At 37.4% G+C, this 24,471-nt stretch overlaps 1 protein-coding gene across 1 annotated transcript in view; it reads left to right on the plus strand.

The window, feature by feature from the left end:
* The window catches only part of LOC129262335 (SHC-transforming protein 1-like), a 42,052-nt gene that overhangs the window by 9,236 nt on the left and 8,345 nt on the right, over window positions 1-24,471 (plus strand). Inside the window, exons 3-4 of the mRNA XM_064099351.1 lie at window positions 5,662-5,732; window positions 21,019-21,076. Coding sequence (XP_063955421.1) covers window positions 5,662-5,732; window positions 21,019-21,076 — 129 coding nt within the window. The remainder of the gene's footprint in view (window positions 1-5,661; window positions 5,733-21,018; window positions 21,077-24,471) is intronic.

A 24,471-nucleotide genomic window follows, 5' to 3' on the forward strand; every position in this document is an offset into this window, starting at 1 on the left:
CATAACTTAATCACAAATACAATAGACAAGTGACCTACCATTGTAAAGCTTAGAATCTCCCCTTTCATCTGAAATTACTTAGATTATTTCTCATTCACGCATGAGTGAGCAAAAACAATTTGAAGAGGGGATACCAAAAAGTCATTTGGCGGGCTGTATCTGGGTTTCAAAAAGAAAACCACATTGTCAAAAAGTTCAATATCCGCTCTTTAATTTGATACCTCAATTACAGAAAATGGTCAAGAAATAACAAAGTTCTGGTTATTTGAAATAAGGCTTGAATTTCAATAATTTCATAAAATTAAGAGGTTCTACAGGCAAGTGTTCAAACTCACTTGACACTCCGTTTTGTTGACGATCAGCCATGCATTAAGTCTATTGTTAACCATGCTGATAGCTTCTGTGGGAAACCGGTGAAAACATGTTTATTTAATGAAAATTATAGAAATACAAGCATTGTTTCGAGGTAACATAACTTTTTTACTTCTTGACCATTTTTTGTGATTAAGGTATCAAATAAAAGAGCAGATATTGAACTTTTTAGGCATGTGATTTTCTTTTTGAAATTCAGATACCCCCCCGCCAAATGAGTTTTTGGTATCTTTTGTTCAAATTGTTTTTGCTCACTCATGCGTGAATGAGGAATAATCTAAGTAATATCAGATGAAAGAGGAGATTCTAAGCTTTACATTGGTAGGTCATTTGTCTATTTTATTTGTGATTAAGTTATGATAAATCATCGCTTAATCTCGTTTTTTTTTCTGGGACGCACTGTATAATATAATATTTAAGATATTGGTGAAGGTTTCAGGAAAATCCATTAAAGATTAAGAATTTTATTATATTTTATTTTATTTTATTTATGTAAAGTTTTTTATTCGTGATGTCCTGAGATGTCGTGTATGAGCAGATGCCCACGTCATGTATAAATGCATAAATTTCAATGTTTTAATGATTCATGATGGCTAAAAATGTTTTTCATTCAGGAGCTGGTGTGATATGAATTGTCTGTTGATGTATAAAAAGGTACAATTGATTAATAAACATTTTCAAAATTTTTTAGAAAAGAACCTGATATTGTTAAACTTCATAATTGATATTGAGAAGCTGCTTGCAGTATGATATTATAAAATTCTTATATCTTTTTCAATCTTTTGATCAATGTATTTTCCCTTTTTTTTACCTGTAAACTTTTCGCCAGGGTTTACTTCCCCTTTCAATTCTAAATTTGTGGTTTTGACTGTTCATAGGAAATTGTGACACAATTCCCTCTAACAAAAATAACAGTACAGGTTCGTTTTATGAGCTATCTGTTTTACTATAAATCATATTCTGATTAATAACCATCTGGGAATAATGACTGAATTAGTTTTCATTGCCATTAAACATGATGAAAGAGCGGTATGCAGTGTCCACTTCTGTTATTTTTTGCTTCCCATAATTTTAACACAGAGTTTTTAAAATTTAAGTTAAATTGACCTCAGAATACCGACCAAAGAAATTATTGCAGTGATACTGTACATGTTTTGATTTAATAATTTGCAATATCTCCCAAAATCCAAATTCATTGGCCCTACATGTACAGCTATGCAGGTTCCTTTTTGAACCTCTATACATGTACATGTCCCACTCACTTCGAATCGTGACAATGTACCTGTATGTTGTTTTTATATCCATCCGAACATAAAAAATAACCGTTTAATTACTACATGAACTTATTCGGGTGGGGGGGGGGGGGGAGTACTCTGTAATTTGATAGTGAACAAGTGTACACTGTACGTACTTGTACATGTACCTACATGTGAACTCTGAACCTATATGAATGTTCTGTGTTTAGATTTTGTGCTTGTTTGAATTTTATTCTGTCAAATAAAACAATCTCTTTGAATCGGTCTTGGTCAATATGAAATGGTGAAAATAAGGATGTACATGTTTTGTGTAGTGTACATGTACTGAGGATGACATCCATGCAATACGGTACACACGTTCCCATTTAAACAAGTCGGGTATGCCAGACTAACCATGGAAATCTCATTTGGTTGGCATGGGAAGATTCCCGGAGGCTATCTGTGATGTTAAAAGATTTGTATAATTTGAAGGTGTCATTTTGCTCTCATCGGTGAAACCACCTTTCAAGTGTGCTTGGCAGGAAGGAAGTAGCACGTGGGGCTCACAATTGCGGAGGTGTTGAATTGAAAACCGTAATTGCAGTGGCTCTTGTCTAGAGCATGGACCAAACAAGAACAACGTAGCCCCCATGATCATGTACAGTATACAAATAATGAATGTTTATGAGTGCAATAGACAGAATACACGTATGTACTTCATGAGGTGAGAAAAGAGACGATCCATTCAACGAGGCGTAGCCTCGTTGAATGGATAATTAATTTCATCTTTACCGAATGAAGTATTTTGTCCATTGCACGAATGAAAAGAACATTCATTATTTGGTTTATATGACACCTAAAAAAAATATATTATTTTTAATATGAAATTTATTAATTTCGATGCAAAATATGCTCGTTCAGTTGATTGTCGTGTACGTACATGTACAACATGCGCGCTGCAAACACCTTTCTTGTAGTGCCTGCCGCGGTAAGAGCGTGCAATGGACAAAATCGTATGGATCCAAAATTGCACGATTGATGACGTCATTGTAAAATGGACTGAATGATCGTTATCAAACAACCAATCAAATGACGAGGATCTATCTAGGTATCATATAAAATGTACTATAGTACATGTACTGTACACTGCAGGGGCCGCGGAATGGTTTTCAAAGTGGGGGGGCTGAGCCAAAAGTGGGGGGGCTGACCATGCAAAAAATCACAATCGTATGGTCATTTTTACGTTTTTGTACATGGTTTTGGAAAAAACCAGCCCCCCCGCTTCCGCGGCCCCTGCACTGTACATGTACGTACAATTAAATGTACAAACAGACATTTTGGCACAGTTTCCACAATGTGTGATCTACAGTCAGGAGCAGCCCTAGTAGAGGGAGGTGATGCCCCTTGACTTTTCAAGTGAAAAGAAAGGAAGAATTTGTGCATTAAAAAGAGAGACCTGTCGAAGACTTTAACCATTTGATATTTATCTTTTGCAATAGAGAGGAATAATGAGTTTCTTTTTTATAAAGACAATTTACAACATTTCTAATAGCCTACAGTCGGCCTGCATGTCTCCAATCCCATGTATTGCAAATTACTAGCTTACATACATGTTTTTTTTCTGCATTCTAAAATCAATATTTGTTTAAAATGAAGTTCATGTTGGCCTACATGTACAGTACATGTAGCTATAGGCCTATATACTTTTTAAAAGTAATCTTCACTTGTGTAGAAACATATACATGTATTGCCTATTAATCATTGTTCAAGAAGGATTGGACATCATGTTTGCATAATTAATACATATGTACATGTACACTGTACTGTACATTGATCTGGGTCCCGTGTCACAAAGGAACAGTTTCTATGACAAATTTTCTATCAGCCAATCAGATTGGAGGATTTCAGTAGCTTTTAACTGTTATTTGCAAATTTGTTATTATAACAAGTTTTATGAAACAGGCCCCAGGAATTGAGGATCTGTACAAACCGTAAGTGTTTTTAGGCATTACATGTACATGGAGTATCAAAGTATTGAACTTGCCAGTTAGTTGGCGAGTGGCAGATAACATGCTGGTACATGTATAAAGGTCCTGACAGATTACTTCTTCTACCACATCCCTGACCTCTGAAACTCCCCTCAGAAAGAAAAACAAAAGCTCCTCCTGTTGTGTCAGACCACAGACTTGTAGTTGAACCCTGGCATGGCACCCCTTAAAAATCAAAACAAAACTCCTTTGGAGAGCAAAATATTTAGGTCTACGTACAATTGGTTTGATATAAAGTGGGAGATCCGAGATCTATAGTCCGTTTTTTGACTTGTTTTGTGTGTTCAGGGGACGGTGTACTTTGAATTGGTAAAAATTTTGAAGGTCATGAGCCCTATCATTGGTGCACCATATTGTGCAGGACAAAGGTCATTTTACAATTTAGTGTTTACCCACTTTGTCGGTTTGCTCTTCATTACTCCTCACAGAATTGTATGAATAAGACTTCCAGTTCTGAATTGTGACATATATGCAGTTAATAGGGATTAGAATTTGATATTTGAAAAATATTTACCATTAATTTGCACAGTTATAGTAAGTTAAATTTTACTGGAGGAGATATCTACATGTACATGTATAAACACACGTTTTTCATATTGCTTGGTCCAATCAATTTTTTGAGGATTAAAGATCAGGTAAAAAAGTTAAAGGGCTCTGGGTGATTTTACGCCTAAACTGCTCAAAAATAGCCCTGGAAAAATAGAAAGAGCCCTGGAAAATCCCCATTAAATAAAATGTTGCAGATTTTATAGGCAGTAGGTTGTAAAAATTAGCCCCCCAAAATGAAAAAGTACTCTTTGCCTGTACATGTATACACCTACTTGTGATATACATGTACATGTAGGTCGACTTGAAGAGTCTGCTATGTCAACTTTATATAATTCTATATCAAGGTTTTCTTCCATTTCCGGCTTATTTTTCTTCATGTAGATCAGCCTTATTCAAGAAACCACATTTACCAATTTATTCAAGTCTCGTACAGACAATGTTCAGTTAGATGCAACTACATGCTTGCTTGCCATCTCCTATGCCATTAGTCCTTTAATCAAAAGATGATTCCTTAATGGACCTGTCTTGGTAATGGATATATCTCAGATTGGGAAAATTGATCCCTTAAAATTTTTCCAGATATTCATTTGCTTTTTAGATGCAGAGCATAGATATACATACTTCAACCATGTACTTAGGTCCATGATGCAACTAATATAAAGGTCGGTTTCGAAAAATTGTTCATGTATTCCGGGAAAGCCCACCTCGGCCTCCTCGCCTCCTCGGTTGGGCTCATGTTACATGAATGAGCGGTATGCCCAAATGAATGGAGTTTGTGATTCATCAAGTTGCTGCATTTTGATTTGCCTTGTTGAATTGGTTTAACAAGGCTTGCCATTTTACAAATTATTTATGAATGAAATTCCAAGTTTTACAAAATTATGAATGAACTCATGTACATGTACATTTGGGTGTACTGCAAGTGCAATGTACAATGTATTGAGGCTTGAGTCTTGAGAGTGTGTACTAGTGTGTTATAGTTTTAAATGTCATGCATACTGTTCAATGAGAAAGTCCTTTAAAAAATACTTTATGTATTCATCTCTCTTTCTTATTGATTTTTTTCTTTGAAGTTTTATTGATCACTGTAATAGGAATGATAAAAGATAATAAGAAAAAAAATTCCCACAAAAAAAATAAAAAAATAATAACCAAGAGAGAGAGAGAGAGAGAAACAATTCCATATTCACAAAAACCTCTTATTAGAGCTGCATGAATCAATAGTCAATCAAGTACATGTAGGGTAATTTTAAGAACCTATTTTTATATTGAATCTGCATGTAGATGCTCATTGTTTATTTACTCATTTAATTTTTTTTTTCTGGGGGAGGGATATTTCTCAATTTGATAATATTTCTGTTTTAGCATAGAGGATTTTTAATCTTAAATAGATCTGTCTAATTGATATACATATTTGTTACTAATCCTCGTAAAATGTTTGCGTCATTCTCTTTCAGTATGTCGGCTGTGTTGAAGTGAAGCAGTCGATGAGGACACTACCCTTTGAGATGAGAGGCCAAGTTACAAAGTAAGTTCTTCATTTCTCTTCAAGGCACAAGTTGACATTAGGGCCGTCTGCACCAGCCCTCGTTTTCAAATTAGCGCGCTTTTTCTGATCCGGCAAAATTATCCCGATCTGAACAATCTCGAGATTATTTGTAATGAAGACGCAATTATCGCACTAGTTCGTAGGATTAATCTCGAGATTGCAATCCCAAGTCAACTTGGGATTATTTGCAAAATAGCGCGCTATTTTACGAATTATCCCGCTAATTCACAGGTGCAGACGCACTCAGGATTATTTATTCACGGCGTCAGACAATAATGCATCGATGCCTTGCTCGAGCAGGAATCGCTCTTTTTGCGATGGTGGAGACGGGTTTCTTGAATCTTGAGATTAATCGCGAAGAGGGCCGATTGGGCTAAAATCTCGAGATTGAGCAAACTCTGGCTGGTGCAGCAACAGCTACTGAAAGGAAATGCTCATAAACTGTTTTTGTTGATTTATTTCATTGAAGCATAATCACAATGAACATAACAAGAAATGGGGAAGGATTGTCATTCCATGTAAAAACAGATATATATGCATTTTGTAAATTTCATATTTAAACTGCTTGATACATTTTACCCATAAAAAAAGTGAACTTGGACAGGATTAATACTGAATACTTTGTAAACATGATGTACTGTACATGTACACAGCAAGTGCAAGATAACCAAAATCCAAATATCAAGTTCTGCATTCTCGCTCTCATTGCCAAATTTTGTGCTTGATCTCAATCGTTTTAAATCGAAGTTGTAAACATATACTGTAAATGTATGTTGTCAAAGAAAACAAGTTTACGTGCCAGAATCCAGATAAAATTGTTAACTTTTTCAAATTGTACTGTAGGGCCTAAGCCAGCAATATCAAAATAAAAAAGGAAGGACAATGAAACTACAAGTCAGAACAGTGCATTTTTTATTTATTTTGCATTTCAAGTCAGGACATGGTTTTCTTCTTTTTAATCTTTCATCTCAATTTTTAAATATCCCTCATACACATTGCACCTGCACAGGTTCAGAAAAGCCAGAACCTCATTCTTTTCACCTTTAAGTCTTGTCAAAATTCATATTTAATATTCATGCATTTTGACAAACCTCTTGAAGTTCAATAATTCTCCACATGAGGGGCAGTGTTTCATGATGCAAATAGCGATTATCAATGACAAATTTGGTCTGAGCCAATCAGATGCACGGATTTCAATAGCTTGTAACGGTTTTCAGTGAAAATCATTGACTTTCTGTTTCATGAAATGCTCCCCCTGGAGGATGATATTAGCAGTACGTGCGTTTCAGGCAAGGTCAAGATGGATCCCATCCGGTGATTACATTAGAGCATGAAAATCACACCTGCCTTCATGGAAAGCTAGACAGCATGGAGTCTCTGTGCTATAAAACACAGCAAGCAAAATGTTTGGGATGCGTTCCCACAGCTGATTAAAAGAAAAAAAAGAAAGAAAATTTGAATGAAAAGCTACAGCAGAGTTTCTGTCTTACCAGTGGTACACATACACAATGAAGACAACTCTTTCTTTATATTATAATAGGTGGTGGGAGATACTTGATCCTAAAATCAAGCTTAAATCTTGTAATCAATTGCAAATTTACATTTTATACTGGTTTGTTTCAGCAAGCGAAAAATTGTGTGGATGCATCACGCATCCTCACTGCCGATTATTAAAAATTGAAGAAATGAGAATGAAGATATCAAGATAAATAATTTTAATTAGTTGAATATATTGATGCACAGTTGTACACAGATTTATTGTTATAAAAGGGGTACTGCAAGACAATTAATAAGAAATCAATATCAGTTTTACATGTACAGTTTAATAGGTTCTCAAAACCAATCACAAATTTACAATAAACTGCAATTTTGTTTTTCTTGCAACAGAAAGTTCAAATATATTACAGTTAATTAGGGACAAGTCATTTTCTCAATAGATTCAGAATTGCTTTTCATTGTTGAGCAGGAACTTGTATTTTCAGTAGATGGATCTTCAAAATTTGAACACATTAATTTCTTAGCAATTCAAATGATTAATACCTTGTATATCTTTTTTTTTGGATAAATATAAAACAAAAAATAATTTTAAACCATAATCAATGAAATCGGAAAGAGGATTAGCTAACATTAGCATGTCGTACATTTACGCGTACCTCCTCACTTTCCTGTCTGAAATTATGTTTACAATCTTTCAGTGCAGATTGTAGAGTGCCTTATGAAAGTAATGACAAAAAATATTTTGAATTCTGCATGCAAAAGACATCTTCACAAATTGCTTTCCTTATATTTTGTATTCTATAACTATTGTAACGACGACCCGGTTTGTCCTACGAGTCTCGCTATAAGAGTCTAAAATAAATGTCGAGGATGGCCAGAGCTTAAATAATACAGTCGAAGCGAATAACAGTCATTACACAGGAAATTAAAGTTCAGTAGTTTATTACTGTTCAAAACTTAATGAAGGTGCAACAGAGTATGTGATGATGACAATTAAACAAACTCCAGCGATACATGGAATATGATAACTGAGATAACGTCGAGCAATGCTAAAACAATTATAAGAACTTAACTTGTGATAATTCTGAACTGAACTTAGGCTCAGACGACTAAACTGGAATACACGTAAGACTATGCTCGGAAAAGACTCTCGAAATAAAAACTAAGCCCTAAACTGAGATGCTGCTCGCTTATATACAATTTCTGGACATAGCATGAAGGTCATCCCCAGCACACAGCAAAAACCCAGATTCAGGGAGGGGAGAGAGAGAGAGAGAGAGAGAGAGAGGGATAAAGTCAAGTAATAGAATAAGCACATAACGACCAATACACTGACCACAAGGTTAAACTAGTAGTTTGGACATTAGGAGTTGAGGGAGAGAAGTCTGAAGGGCAGGGCAAAGTCGAAGTGAGGAGAGAGAACGCGGAGGGAGTTACAGAACATAAATGTGTAGCCAAGGTAATAAACAAGAACAAGTTTCTGAAAGTAGTCGCAAGGTTAAAGAGAACTACACAGGTTTGAGAGTCACTGGAAAGGGAAAAGAGAGGAGGGATGAAAGTTACTGGAAGGAGAAGTGAGGAGGGTTGAAAGTCACTGGAAAGAGAAAGTGAGGAGGGTTGAAAGTCACTGGAAAGAGAAAGTGAGGAGGGTTGAAAGTCACTAGAAAGAGAAAGTGAGGAGAGTAAAACTTCTGAAAGTAGATGCAAGGTCGCAAAGAAGGGAGATGCATTGTTAGCAATTTCTGGAGGACGAAGGAAAGCCAAAGAGAATACAGAGTGGACAGACCAGAAGAGTTTGACCATGAGCAATTTACAGTATAAGAGAGGGCTTGGCTGTGTGCAGGTTACTGGGCAAGTTGAAAGTGACATTCACAATTTATCTTAGCAAGACATTCATTGCATAAATGAGTCGAATACAATTTGATATAATAAACACTAATTAAAGCATAAGAATGGAATTATATACATAAACATAATAAGAGAATATCGGAACATCAACCAAAATACGTGACACTATTCTCCCCCCACGGAAGATATCGCTGTCCCCAGCGATGAAATGGGAACATAATAGAGAAAGGAAAGAGCAAAAGAGAGATAGAGAGAGAAGGACGAATTAAGATGGAGAAAAGGGAAAGGAGGAAGGAAACAGCAAGAATAAAAAGATATTGTGGGCATACATAGATCATACATAGAAGTAACTGAACATTCTAACATTATAAAAACAACTATACATATACAAACAGGCGGAGTAGCAACTCTGACAATTATGTAGTATTGACAAAAATGTAGCAAGTGACAAAGAAATTGCTTTAAAAAAAGAGAACCAGACCCAAGAACAGGATTGGAGATGAGAAATTGGAAAGTTGCTTGAGTGTTAGAGAAAGGAAAAGAAATAGTGAAGAGAGAAAGGGAGAAAACTAGGAAAGGGTCTCAGGAGAGCACGCAGTGATCTCCAATGAAGGCTAAACGCATAAAATGACCAACAAAAAACTGTTCCCCACATGAAACTAGCCACTAAAAGTATGGGAATAATATGACATGTGTGGCACTACTCAATAGGTGGTTTCAGACCGCCTCGAAGTTCGCCAGTTCCAGGTATTCTCTGATCGGGAAATTTACCCCGATCAGAAAATACCAGGTATTTTGGCGGTCTGAAAGCAAACTACGCGTAATATCCCCGAAAGAAAATACCCGATAAATAGTAGGTACTTGGCGAAATTACGAGAACTTTCGCAGGGATTTTTTCAAGGTCGCAGGTATTTTGGCGGTCTGAAAGCAAATTACGGGAACTTTTAGCCCAGCGTGTCGTTGGGTGCGGCGCCGTGCATGGGTTGCTGCTGGGCTAGTGATTTTGAATCTCGCGCCTTGCTGCTTATCAGACCATACTGCGCATGCTCGTAACTTCAGGAACTTATCCCGAAGGGTATGTTTCAGGGCGGTGTGAATGCAGGAATAATTAATGGGTATTTTTCAGCCTAAAAAAGTTCTCGTAATTTAACGGGGATTCTTGTGATCGAGGCGGTTTGAAACCACCTAATTTCCTTCTAATCAGAAAAAAAATAAAGCAGAAAACATCCATAAGCACAACTGTGATAGGAAATCATCAAATAATCTCAAAAGTACACAAAAAGCCATTTAAAAAAAATCATTACAACTAAAAACTGGATTATGACATAGAAATACAAAAATATATGACATTGAGCAGGCAATATGCCTTTAGTTAAATTGAGCAATATATAAGAACGAAATTACTACACAAGCAATACAAAGTTATGAACAAAATAATGGAAAGTACACATGAAACCTCAAATATAAAACTGGAAAATATGCAAAGTAATCATCAGAAAATGTATAACTGAAATGTGCAAAAATGCTCCTGATACAAGAACCCTATAGTATTTTCTAAGCCTAGTATTCTCTTTCCTTTTGTTTTCTTCCTACTATTTACAAGCAATACAACATTCCATATTCAAAGGGGAGTATAGTGCGAAGATTACAGAATAGGGTGAAAAGGAAAAGGTAGACAAAGGCATGAATATTAGCAAGAGAATTGATGAAATGATGTGAGAAAGAAAACCAAAGAATGGATACTGGAGAGTGAGAGAGAGAGGAGAGAGTAAAGAAAAGCAGAATTTGTCCAACAACAATTGCTTTTGCAGACCTATCAGTAACATAATAATAGCATAATGAAGTAGAAAAAAAAATACCAAATTTTACACAGTGGCAAAAAAAACACAAACCAAATTGACACACACAACTGACATAATTGGAAGGAATATACAAATTATCAAGGTATGCGACCTGTGGTTGTGATTCAAAAACCAAAAATGATGGTCTCCAATATTCCAATCGCATGAATAGCGAACAGATAAACATATTGATGTGATCAACATAAACAAAATTTGCAAAACTAGACTGATAGCAGAATAGAAATTCATTAGCACGATTACAAAGTAACACAAAAATTAAAATAACATCCAGGTGTCAATTCATTCAGAACCATTATTTGTGAATTACAACTTTACACATTGAAGAAGAATGAAGCAGGGGTGAGTAATGAAAGAACAAGAAAAGAGGATGAAAGTCGTGAGTGGAGTAGATTGTGAAAAAGGAAGCAACTGTAGATCGGGGAGAGAATAAGAGAGAGGGAGAGAGACAGAAAAAGAACAGAAAACTTTATACAATGACACTTCCAAATCTACATAACCTATGGTACACATTTTCATGTTCTAGTGTCCAAACTTGTCAATAACTGCTCGTCTTCTATTCGATCGACGAGGGATAAAAGTGTCTTTTACTCTAGTCTGTGTGCCAGTAGAAGCAGTGTTTGAAAGAGTTATATTATTCCTAACCTTATCCGCGTGTTCTTTTACCCATTTTGGGATGTCGGTGCTTCGAAAGGGTTTGAGACGATCATGGTGAAGGATTTTAAGTTTACCCTTCTGTTGAGATTTGATTTCGAACACCAAATCACTCAGTTTTCTGGTTACAATACATGGTCCAATCCAAAAAGCAGACTTCACTTAGGGGAAAGTCCTTTCTGTTTTGTGGTGTCTAGATAGTAGACTAAGTCCCCTGGCTTGTAGGTGTTCACTGATAGCCTAGAATCATAGTCCTTCTTCTGTCTCTGGGTTTGTGAGGACAGATGCTCACGAGCTATATTGTATGCATCCTTCATAGTAGAAACGATATTGGAGGCAAACTCGTCATAGTCATAGTTATTGATGTCGGGCTGGTCCACACCGAGGGAAATTTCAATTGGGGTTCTAACCTCACGCCCCAACATAAGAAAATTTGGCGAAAATCCAGTTGTCTCATGAACGGTGCTACGGTAGGCGGCCGTTAAGAGCGATAAGTTCATGTCCCATTCCTCTTGTTTCTTATCGACAAAAGCAGATATCATATTGACAAGTGTTTGATTGAATCTTTCAATCATTCCATTAGATGATGGATGGTATGGAGTCGTCCTTGTTTTGGTTATTTCCAGCAATTTACAAACATGTTGGAAAAGATGAGATTCAAAAGTCTTTCCTTGGTCCGAATGTATTTCCAAAGGTATGCCCCATCTAGCAATGAATTCATTGACAACGATGTTGGCGACAGTACGGGCAGTTTGATCAGGGATTCCATAGGCCTCGATCCATTTAGTAAAGGTATCTCCCACTACCAAAACATAACGGTTGCCTTGGTTACTGACAGGAAATGGTCCCATGATATCGAGAGCGATGCGATCCATAGGAAATCCAGAGTTATATTCGCCCAGAGGGGCCTTCGGTTTGGAAGTCGGACGCTTTCGGGCACCACATTTCACACAATTTCCAATGTACAGTTTTACAGAGTCCCTCATCCCCATCCAGTAAAATTTTTGCTGAATCCTACTGAATGTTTTCTTCACTCCGAGATGCCCCGATAGAACAGACTTATGGTTTGATTCTAAGATGCGATCGCGGAGTGCGAATGGGACGACGACTTGTTTGGTTGTTGTTAGTTTATTATTAGTCATATGCCGTTTGTATAAGACACCGTCAGTTAATTCAAGCTGTGCCCATGAGAGCCATAGGTTCCTTACAATTGGGCTCTTATCATGAACTAATGCTCGATTTGGTCTTTCTTGAGATTCTGAAATCCAATTGTAGACGATACCGACGTCGGGATCATCTCGTTGCATTGTCATTAACGTCTCTCGGTCAAAATCATTACGGATAATATCCTGCTGCCCAGAGTTCTCTCCAGCTAAGGCACCTGTTTCCGAGGCGCAGGGCAGGCTATCATTTGTTCTGACATTTACCGAAGAATGTTTATTTCTCGACTTCCTTCTCGATTTCATATTCCTTACTACTGAAACTCTAATTGGGGATGGCCAATTCCCTCTCCACATACTACTAAATACATCTCTCATGTAGCGTAATCCCCTAAACTCTAAAACAGCAACATACACGATAAACTCTAAAATCATCTTCGGAAGTCTACAAAATATCCTTGCAACGAGCTCGACTACGACCAGCATCATGACGACGATATCATACAGTCGATTCGAACGACTGGGTATCTCTTCTGGTTTCGATGACGGTGTTTGGGTGCTAATGTCTTTAATTGGTTTCACGCATGTCCTCTGTACTTTCATGGCACTAATAGGAACGACATCGTCATCCTCGTCGAAGAATTTCGACCAGGCCTTGTGCCGCTTGACACATGTTGTACACCCGCCACATGGTAATTGTTCGATGATAGAATTCTTGTCATAACAGTCACACGATTCAGGATCGCATGGAATTCTGGACATCGCATCAGCATTGCCATGATTCCTGCCAACGCGATGCTCGATGTCGAAGTCGAATTGGCTAAGGATCTCGATCCATCGGGCAAGTTGATCTGTGGGTTCTCTAAATGACATGATCCATCTGAGGGAAGAATGATCAGTTCGAATTAAGAATTTCTTCCCCAGTAGGTAGTGTCGAAAATGCCGAACAAACGAGACGATTGCCAGCAATTCACGTCTTGTCGTGCAATATCGGCGTTGGGTTCTTGTTAATGTCCGGCTAGCAAAGGCGACCGGTCTCTCAACTTCCTTCTGAGTGACGTCATCCCACTGGAGTTGAGATAGGACTGCGCCGATTCCTGACGAAGATGCATCTGCATCAAGAATGAACATGCCATGGTCGTCGGGGTAGGCCATGACGTTGTCACTCAGCAGTGCATCTTTTAATTGGTCAAATGATGATTGGCAGTTATCATCCCACACAAATTTTGAGGACTTTTCCAGTAGTTTATTCATAGGGGATGCTATCGATGAGAAGCCGCGAATGAATCGGCGATAATATGAACACAAACCAAGAAATGAACGGACATCACCTATCGACGTCGGCGTCGGCCAGTCGCGAACCTTGGCAACCTTCTCAGGGTCAGGCCTAATCCCCGATGCACTGACTATATGTCCTAGATATGATACCTGTGTCTGGAAAAGGTGACATTTACTTGGTTTTAGCTTAAGGCGGGCTTCTCCCAGGCGTCCAAGTACCTCGTCGAGACGGTTGATGTGCTCCTCAATAGTTGAGCTCATTACAATGATGTCATCAAGATATAAGATCAATGTTCGCCACTGCAGACCTTTCATGATTAATTCCATTGCACGCTCAAAAGTGCTGGGTGCATTGCATAACCCAAATGGCATTGTGACATATTCATAGTGTCCAGTCCGTGTACTAAATGCAGTTTTGTGCCTATCTTCTTCTTTAATGTCTATTTGCCAGTAACCTGACTGTAAGTCCAATGTAGAGAAGATTTGTGCACCTCCTAAGCAATCTAGACAGTCTTCAATGCGAGGTAATGGATATGCATCCTTTCTTGTGACGTCATTCAATTTTCGATAGTCAACACAGGGACGCGTCGTACCATCACGCTTGCGAACATACACAAGCGGGCTCGACCACGCACTCGTTGATTCTCGAATGATGCCCATTTCAAGCTGTGTCTTGATTATTTTCTCTTCCTCGTCAATGAAAGCTCGAGGTGGCCGACGGGGACGTTGTTTGATTGGGACTGCGTCCCCAGTGTCAATGTTATGCTGGACAATAGAGGTTCGCCCAACATCAGTCGAAGAAGATGCAAATGTAGATGAATGTTTATCCAATAATTTAGAAAGTTCATTCTGTGTATCCTGGTCTAGTCCTTCACATGATTTCTGATATAACGATTGCAAGTCATCTGACCAGCTGTTCGATTGAACGTCCTCATTCAAACCAGCTTTCACTTTACAAATACTGGGTTTCGAACTGTTCATAGCATTGGTATCACACATATATACATTGTCGATCAATTCGATAGAAGCTATTCGCATACCAGCTCGAAGATCAATTGGTTCATTTGATGTATTAGCAACTCTTACTGGTATGTCTATATCATTCCGAGTAACATCAATTAGAACAGATGCGACATTAAGATCATCTTTGTTACATGTATGAGCAGTTTTCTCAATTATAGCACAGATTCCAGAGTCAGAGTCAAAATTATTTACCTTTCCTGGTACTATGAACTCCGAATTGGGTGGTACAACAATATCATATTTAACATATACTGCACCTACTTGATTGCAGTCTTGAATTTCGATAGGGATTAATAGATTGTCAATATGAAGTCCGCGTCGAGCTTCTAGAATACAATTATAATGATGCATAAAATCAAATCCAATCAAGCATTCATCACTTATGTCTGCTATGTATGAAGTCCAAGAGAAATCCTTACCTCCAACATTCACAGTTGCTTCAATAGTTCCATGAACATTTAAAATTCCATCATCAGCTGACTGAAGTTGAACTTGACTGGATAAAGTAACTAATTCCGGGCGAGTTGCTATTGGCATTTCTCCATAGAGCTTGGTGGACATAACAGTCACCGCCGCTCCAGAGTCGACCAAAAGTTTACACGAGGCCCCATTCACACTGCCTGAAATATACGCTGTCAGTCCGTTTGTTTTGTCAATGCGTATTATCCTGGGACCTGGTTCAACATTTTGGGCCGTGACCTGGTCGATGGGGTCGGCCCTCCCTAGTTTCCCGAAATATCAATTGGAGCTTCTACTCCCTGCTGTCGAGGAAGTTGTGGCGGCTGAAAATGTGCGGGTTGCTGCAGCTGCCATGGCTGAGGTGGTGGAGGCTGAAAAGTTTGTTGCCACTGTGGGGGTGGTGGCTGCAAATATTGGGGAACAGCTGGTCCATGTCGCGGCGGAAAACGGCAGTTGCGGGCAAGATGACCGAGCTTTTGGCAGTTATAGCAACGCAGTGGTGGTCGATCACGTGGTTGCTGTTGTGCCCTCTGCTGCCTGATTTGGTTGTCTGGTTCCAGTCGAGGCTGCTCGAACAATTTTGTGAGTTTGTCGATCCTCTCATCAATTGACAGGATTCGACCCCTCAACTCGAGAAATTTGTCATTTCCATCATCTCTTGTAGAAATGGCTCTAACTGGACGATTTCCTCTTCCGGATTCCTCCCTTAGATTGTGAAATCGCTCAGCTATTTCTCTAGCTTCCTGGAGAGTCGCTGGTTCTTGCATGCCAATGGCCATGGCCATCGAATTATCACCGAGCCCCCGCAAGAAGTGGCGAGTTCCTATCATTTCTTTTGTTGACGAGTCCGCTGTTGCATATCCAAATGTTGTCAGCCGCCGAATATCCGCAGCATAGTCGGCGATTGATTCCTTTTGTCCAAGCCGACGTAACTCTAGCTGGGATACAAAAGTGGAAGGCGTTTTTCTGGCAGCAAATCTATTTTCCAGAGCATTTTCCAGCTGTGCAAAGTCTGATAATATGGCTGGAGAAAGTTGCTGGAAGACAAAGTCAGCCGCATCTCCACGCAGGCATGCTAGCAGACGTAAACGCTGTTCAGCGGCATCCCAACAACAAGTTGTCGCCAAGTTCTTAAATGAGGAGATGAAGCTCTCCCATGGACGGTTGATCCCATCATATGGCTCCTGTGGTGGTAATTGCACTTTAACCCCGGTGTGAAAGTCTCTAGTGGGAGAGTAGGGCTGTTTGATGTGATCATCAATTAGTTCGTCTCCACTAACACTGTCATTCTCCTCCATTATTTTTCTAGTACTCGCTAATTCCGCCTTTAATTCACGGATCTCCCGCTCCAGATCTGACTTGCGCTTCCTAGGTGACATATTAGCTATTAAAACAGGCACGTGTTGAAGTATGAGATCCCACTTCTGACACCAGTGTAACGACGACCCGGTTTGTCCTACGAGTCTCGCTATAAGAGTCTAAAATAAATGTCGAGGATGGCCAGAGCTTAAATAATACAGTCGAAGCGAATAACAGTCATTACACAGGAAATTAAAGTTCAGTAGTTTATTACTGTTCAAAACTTAATGAAGGTGCAACAGAGTATGTGATGATGACAATTAAACAAACTCCAGCGATACATGGAATATGATAACTGAGATAACGTCGAGCAATGCTAAAACAATTATAAGAACTTAACTTGTGATAATTCTGAACTGAACTTAGGCTCAGACGACTAAACTGGAATACACGTAAGACTATGCTCGGAAAAGACTCTCGAAATAAAAACTAAGCCCTAAACTGAGATGCTGCTCGCTTATATACAATTTCTGGACATAGCATGAAGGTCATCCCCAGCACACAGCAAAAACCCAGATTCAGGGAGGGGAGAGAGAGAGAGAGAGAGAGAGAGAGGGATAAAGTCAAGTAATAGAATAAGCACATAACGACCAATACACTGACCACAAGGTTAAACTAGTAGTTTGGACATTAGGAGTTGAGGGAGAGAAGTCTGAAGGGCAGGGCAAAGTCGAAGTGAGGAGAGAGAACGCGGAGGGAGTTACAGAACATAAATGTGTAGCCAAGGTAATAAACAAGAACAAGTTTCTGAAAGTAGTCGCAAGGTTAAAGAGAACTACACAGGTTTGAGAGTCACTGGAAAGGGAAAAGAGAGGAGGGATGAAAGTTACTGGAAGGAGAAGTGAGGAGGGTTGAAAGTCACTGGAAAGAGAAAGTGAGGAGGGTTGAAAGTCACTGGAAAGAGAAAGTGAGGAGGGTTGAAAGTCACTAGAAAGAGAAAGTGAGGAGAGTAAAACTTCTGAAAGTAGATGCAAGGTCGCAAAGAAGGGAGATGCATTGTTAGCAATTTCTGGAGGACGAAGGAAAGCCAAAGAGAATACAGAGTGGACAGACCAGAAGAGTTTGACCATGAGCAATTTACAGTATAAGAGAGGGCTTGGCTGTGTGCAGGTTACTGGGCAAGTTGAAAGTGACATTCACAATTTATCTTAGCAAGACATTCATTGCATAAATGAGTCGAATACAATTTGATATAATAAACACTAATTAAAGCATAAGAATGGAATTATATACATAAACATAATAAGAGAATATCGGAACATCAACCAAAATACGTGACACTATTATTAAAGCCACTGTTACCAACTCCTTGCTGCTGCTGAGTTGGTTATCTTCCACATTTTTAATATTTTTATTATTAAAAGTCCCTAAAAGTATAGAATATCACACTCTTTAGAGTAGACATTTTCATTTGCTTTGTAAGACTCCTACATGTATTTCGCATTATATACTTGTATATCTCTAGCAATCCGATTCTTCCACTTGACAGGCAAGCTGTCAGCTAGTTTATAATCGGCTCGTTCGATCCTTGTATAGGTCTCTATATTTCACATGCCAGTGAAGTACATAATGCCGGATGTAACTTCAGGTATCCTATGAGCCAGAGCACTTGACTTATTAGGCTTTATACTAGGAATGAACTCTCTCCAGCAAATTCATGAAAAGGACAGAATATTGAGGAAGACAAGCGTTAATAATTAATAGTGAAAGCAAAAATCCTTGTACATGTATTGTCAGTTGCAGCGTTTATAGAGTGTGGTTCTAGACAAAAATTATATATGTTTTCACTTTTTGCAGGAAATCACTGAAATGGATGTTATCTTACTTTTTTTAATTGTACTGTACAAATGCAACCACTGAAGATTCACTGTCAAGATCCTTAATTAGAAAAAAACATGAAACGAAAACTTTAAAGATTCCTGGTATGAAATAAAGTACCTCAGAAGAGAAAAAAAAAGAAAAAAAATATTAAAAGAAACTTTCAAAATTCAAATTTTGATAAAGAATTGATTGACAAAGAAAAAGAAAATCACTTTGAATATTTTTTCAATTTTTATTTTGGTTAGTATATACCAGTAGCATAAACAGGATTTTTGAAGGGGGGGGGGGGTCGAGTTGAATGAAGATTTGACAAGCGAAAAAAAAAAAGGTTTTCACCCCCAAAATTAAAAAAATTAGGTCTTTTCATAACAAAAAAATTGACAAAAAAAGGTTTTCAAAAAATCTGAGGGGGGGGGGTGAACCCCTGTAACCCCCCCGCCTGCGCGCCTGATATATATATATACATGTACAGTGTATATATTGATTTCAATTTCATATCTTTTCTTAATTATTTTCAGTCGGTTTATTTTATTCTACTTTTATTTGAAATTGCATGTACTTCATTTTCAGGCATTAAATACTTTTTTAAATCAAAACTATATACATGTAGGGCACATACATGTATGTACATACTTTACAAATGAAAAAGAAAACAACAACAATAAAAACAAAACAAAAAACAAGAGGACAAAAAAAACCCGCCAAAATATGCCAGACCAATGTAATGGGCATTGAGGTAGAGGGCATCCAAGCTTGGTCATGGCCTTGATTTCATCGTGTTTATTATACCTGTTTGTAAATGTCAATTGATATTCTATGTCATTCATTTTTATAAAATTGATTCCATTCTATTTCATTACCCTCCCAACTGCAAGGGGGTTAGGGTAAGCATGTACCTGTGCAGGTGTGCCTACATGTAGACACGTGCAAGCAAAAAGAATGTGCACAGAGATGCCTACATGTATATTGCAAAGTACAGGCTACAGACCTGTATGCATGCATCTTGTATGCTATCCAATTCTGGTCTTTGCTATTTAATTACTTGGCTTTACTGCCCATGTTTATGCACTTTAATTTGTAGTCGGAGAGAACTGGGGAAGTGAAAGGAAATAAGATTAGTCCTAAATCAATTTAATTTTAATGAATGCGCTGTGTCCATGTACAGTACATGCAGCCAGTAAGTGAAAAGACTCGTGGATACACACATATTGTGGAAAGTGTCGCAAAACAAATTGTGAAGTAATTTTGTTTTTCTTACAGACAGTACAAAAGAAAACAGCACACTGTATTAAAAAGCATTTGATAGCAAGGTTCATTGATTTAATTCACTATTAAGATTTAAGATATGTTGATAAAATAATATACACTGACCTGGGGGCTGCGCTGGGGACAGTTTCGAAAAGGAAGCGGAGGGGGCATACTGTACCAATCATGTTTTGGTAATGTAGACATAGATATGCAGGCTGTTTGCCCCAAATTATGAAAACAGTCCCTGTTATAAGAGTTGTGTTGCAAATATGTACATGAACTTTAATAAAGGATAAGTCCACCCAAATAAAAAGTTGATTTAAATAAAAAGAAAAAATATCCAACAAGCCAACTCTGAAATTTTCATCAAAATGGGATGTAAATGGGAAATTTATGACATTTTTAAGTTTCTTCTAATTTCACAAAACGAATATATGCACATCATAGTTGGTATGCAAATGATGATACTGATGACATCACTGACTACATGTATTTCTTTTGTATTTTATTATATGAATGTTATAATTTTCCCCTATTTCTCCTGTGAAACAAAATTTTCTTCCTCCCTGAACATGTGGAATAACAATTGCTTTAATAACATTTTATCATTCAGTCAAGCTGGTCCTTATTGTAAAATATGTAAAAATTGTAATATTCTAATGTATATACAAACAATAAAAAAAAAAGAAATAGTAAGGGACATCGACTCTCCCATTTATTTATTAGTGAGTTGTGCACATGTGCATGAAACTGTTTTGTGAAAAATGAGCGAAACTTTAAAGTGTCATAATTTACATCTGATTTTTATGAAATTTACAGCGTTTTTCTTGATTGATTTTTATCTATTGATTCATATCAACATTTTTCTGGGGTGGACTTGACCTACATTGTATGATATTGGAGACAATAAAATTGTCCCTGTATAGTATGTGATACCAAGGAGCTAAAAAAAAGTATGCGCGTCGATGGCCCTCCCTGTTTCCGAACTATGTATGTTTTTTTTTTTTTTTTTCATTGTATGTGCATGAATATTGGATTGTTTTTTTTTTTCTTTTACAGAGAAGCCATCTTCAGAGTGTGTGATGCTGCAGGCTTCAAATACACAAGGAAGAAAAAGGTAGGGCCCTTATCTAGGAAAAAAATACATACACATTTTGTTGTTGTTGCAAGAACAAATCATTCTAACACAATAAAATAATTCATCATATTTTCTTTGAAATTGTAATCAGAGCACCAATTGATTGAAACCAGAATCACCTGTTAAACCACAATGGTCATTAAATGGTCATAAACTGAAGTGTTTCTGTCTATCGAAGCATTTTATTGTATTGATGGGTATATAATTACGTTTCCAATTGTTCCAAAATAGAAAATGAAACTCGCGTAATTACATTGTGTTTCACCGGGCTGTGTTTAAACTGTCAATCAACTTTTCTCATTTACATGTAGAAGTTATATCCACCATCAAAAACATGTTTTCAAAAGCCTTTGCAAAAATATTTTACCATTTTACAGCACCTGTTGTAGATTGCAAGCTGATTATGTTATCTTCCCCACTTTGTATTCTTTGTAATTTTATAAGAAATTATATTAATTCAAATTTTATAAGAACTCCAAGAGTGTAAACATAGGATTAACTATTCTATTTAATATTATGTAAGACAATCACTGCTGAAACAGCATTACCTGGGACAAATCAGACACATATTTTGGGAAATATTAAATTATTATGATTTTTCAAAGGTCAACTCCACCCGAGAAAAATTTTGATTTGTATAAATGGAGAAAAATCAAACTAGCATAACGCTCAAAATATCATCAAAATCGGATGTAAAACAAGAAAGTTATGACATTTTAAGTATTCCCTTTTTTCGCAAAAAAGTGATATGCACAATTCAGTGACATGCAAATGAGAAAGTCGATGATGTCATTCACTCACTATTTATTTATTTTTTATTGTTTGAATTATACAATATTTCTTTTTTTTTTTACCTATTTGACAATAAGGACCAACTTGACTGAACAATATAGTATTAAACAATGCAAATTCCACAAGTTCAGGGAGGAATTAATTGTTGTTTCAAATGACAATGAGGAGAAAATTAGAATATTTCATATAATAACATACAAAAGAAATAATGAAGAGATGACATCATCTGTCTCCTCATTTGCATACTGACCAGGATGTGCATAAACTATATTGTGGAATTAAGCAAAACTTTAAAATGTTATAACTTTCTTATTTTACTTCCGATTTTGATGAAATTTTCAGTGTTACATGTATGCTTGTTGCATTTTTCTCTTTTTATTCAAATCAACTTTTTATTGGGGTGAACTTGTCCTTTAGTGTAAATCAGGTGTGAAGTTAAGATTTTGGGGAAATTTTCAGTATTTGAATTGTTGAATGTTACAATGTACTTTGCTTTTGTATTTTTGAAGGTGTTAAGATTTTCAGCCTGGATTAGCCCATTAATTATGCTTTCACTCTACATGAAAGTTTACTGTGCCGTTTACAGTGACAATCAATGAGTTATCTCCAATAGTAGAGTGTGTGATGCTTCCTGCTAGGCTGGCAGACTAGCATTGAATTCCTTTCATACCTGTCACTCCATGTTGGTTTTGCTTTCTTGGTAGTAACTTTTTTTACTCTTTGATGCCACTTAATGTTTAAAGGTGCTTGAGAAAAGTTTGGCTGATCAAGGACCTAGTCAGAGTAGAAGGTCTATGGGCTGATGAAGGATAAAGATTTTAAAGCAATAGTTGAGCTTTAAGACATTTATATTTGAGGACAAAGTAAACACATTTTCCAAAAAACTTTTGATGCAGAACCATAAAAATGATAAGGTCCCCATTATATAGCAATGAATTTGGGGGCTTTTTTTTCAGGGTTAAGGCCGAAAATTTGGCCTGTGCGAACAGGAAAACGGGTACATGTATGAGGATAGCAGTATGAATAAAAGACAGATATTTACAATTTAATCTCTAAGTTATAAACGCTGCCTGGGGGGGGGGGGGGGGGGGCCACTTACATTGACGAGTTGATACCATGCGCGACCCAAAAAACACATAAAAAGGATGTCTTTTTCAAGATAGGGCACGTTACGTACATTTCCAATACTTGTAAGGGTAGGGTTTCACATAACAATACTTGTTTAATAAGGGGTGCATTTTCAGAATATGGAAGATAATTGTTTAGGGTGCTTTTCGAGACCCCATGGTCGCGCATGGTATCCACTCAATAGAAGTGGCCCCCCCCCCCCGAGAAACGCTGATCAAATGAGGCTTCAAATAATTCATTATCCCAGGGCTAGGCATTATGTACATATGTATCATGATCATCTATAGTATTTCATTAAAAGAAAATAATGAACCAGGAAAATTGAATAACATGATACATGTATACATGTATGTTAAAAATTATTCCATCCAACTGCACAGGTATTTTCTGAGGGGCAACTGTTGCCGACCCTGATACAATAAATTTTTGTGTCTTGTAAAAGCCTGCATCATGTACATGTAGCCCCCGAGGGTGCCAGTCAAATATATTGCTGTACACATGCACGACCCAAAAAACATGTTTAAAGGGGTGTTTTTTCAGCTTTGGACTCAGGCAGCGTGTGAACTCGTTAAGGCTATAAAAAAACAGATTTTCAAGAAAAAGGATGGTTTTGAAAGACTAGTCAATGGTCAATCGTGGGGTCAAACGTTTTTTGGGTATTTTTTTTTTTCAAAAGTTTTTTTTAAAGACTAGCCAAACGTATTTAGGGTATTTTTTTTCACCAAGCTTTTTCCCCAGGGTCATATTCTGGCGACAACTTGTTCAGGGGCCAAAATGTGTACATAAAGCCCCCGAAAAACTTGTTTAGGGGGTTATTTTGCACACAGAAAAAAAAACTCGTTTAGGGGGTGTTTGGAAATAAATTGGTCACGCATGTGTACAGCAATACATTTGACTGCCATACCCCCCCCCCCCCCTGGATGTAGCCTCACCAAGAAGAAATAATATTGAGGGGTAATTTGAGGGTGCCGTCCTTCTCAGCTTGGTAAAGTGAAAGCTCAAGTTGGTTTCCATCTGCGGCCATTTTTAAAGCGACTGAGTGTATCATGACGGCCTCATGGGGGCTAATGAATGAAACTAGAAATCAATAGCAGGTTGAATTCTACCGCATGCTATAATACAATCTCTTGCTATATAGCATCTGCCAGAAGTGATAGGGTTCAAATAAAGTAGAACGTAGTTTTGGGCATGAATTTGCAAAATTTGATGTGTAGAAAGTTTGAACTTGCAAAGTTTAAGCGTATTAAATATTGGTACATGTATTTTCACATTATTTGCTTCTTTGTGTTCTGGCCTATGATGCACTACCCTAAAAAATGAAAATGGCATAAAAGTGTACATGTACATGTAGGTGTTCTCGTGCAGTGATTAATTCTCCCAAACTGCTTTGTCTCCATTATGAGCTGACAAACTTACTGATGTAAATGTTCACTCATGTATTGCTTGAATGACAA

Source organism: Lytechinus pictus, chromosome 5 (genome assembly GCF_037042905.1).
Source record: "Lytechinus pictus isolate F3 Inbred chromosome 5, Lp3.0, whole genome shotgun sequence".
Taxonomy (NCBI): Eukaryota; Metazoa; Echinodermata; class Echinoidea; order Temnopleuroida; family Toxopneustidae; genus Lytechinus; species Lytechinus pictus.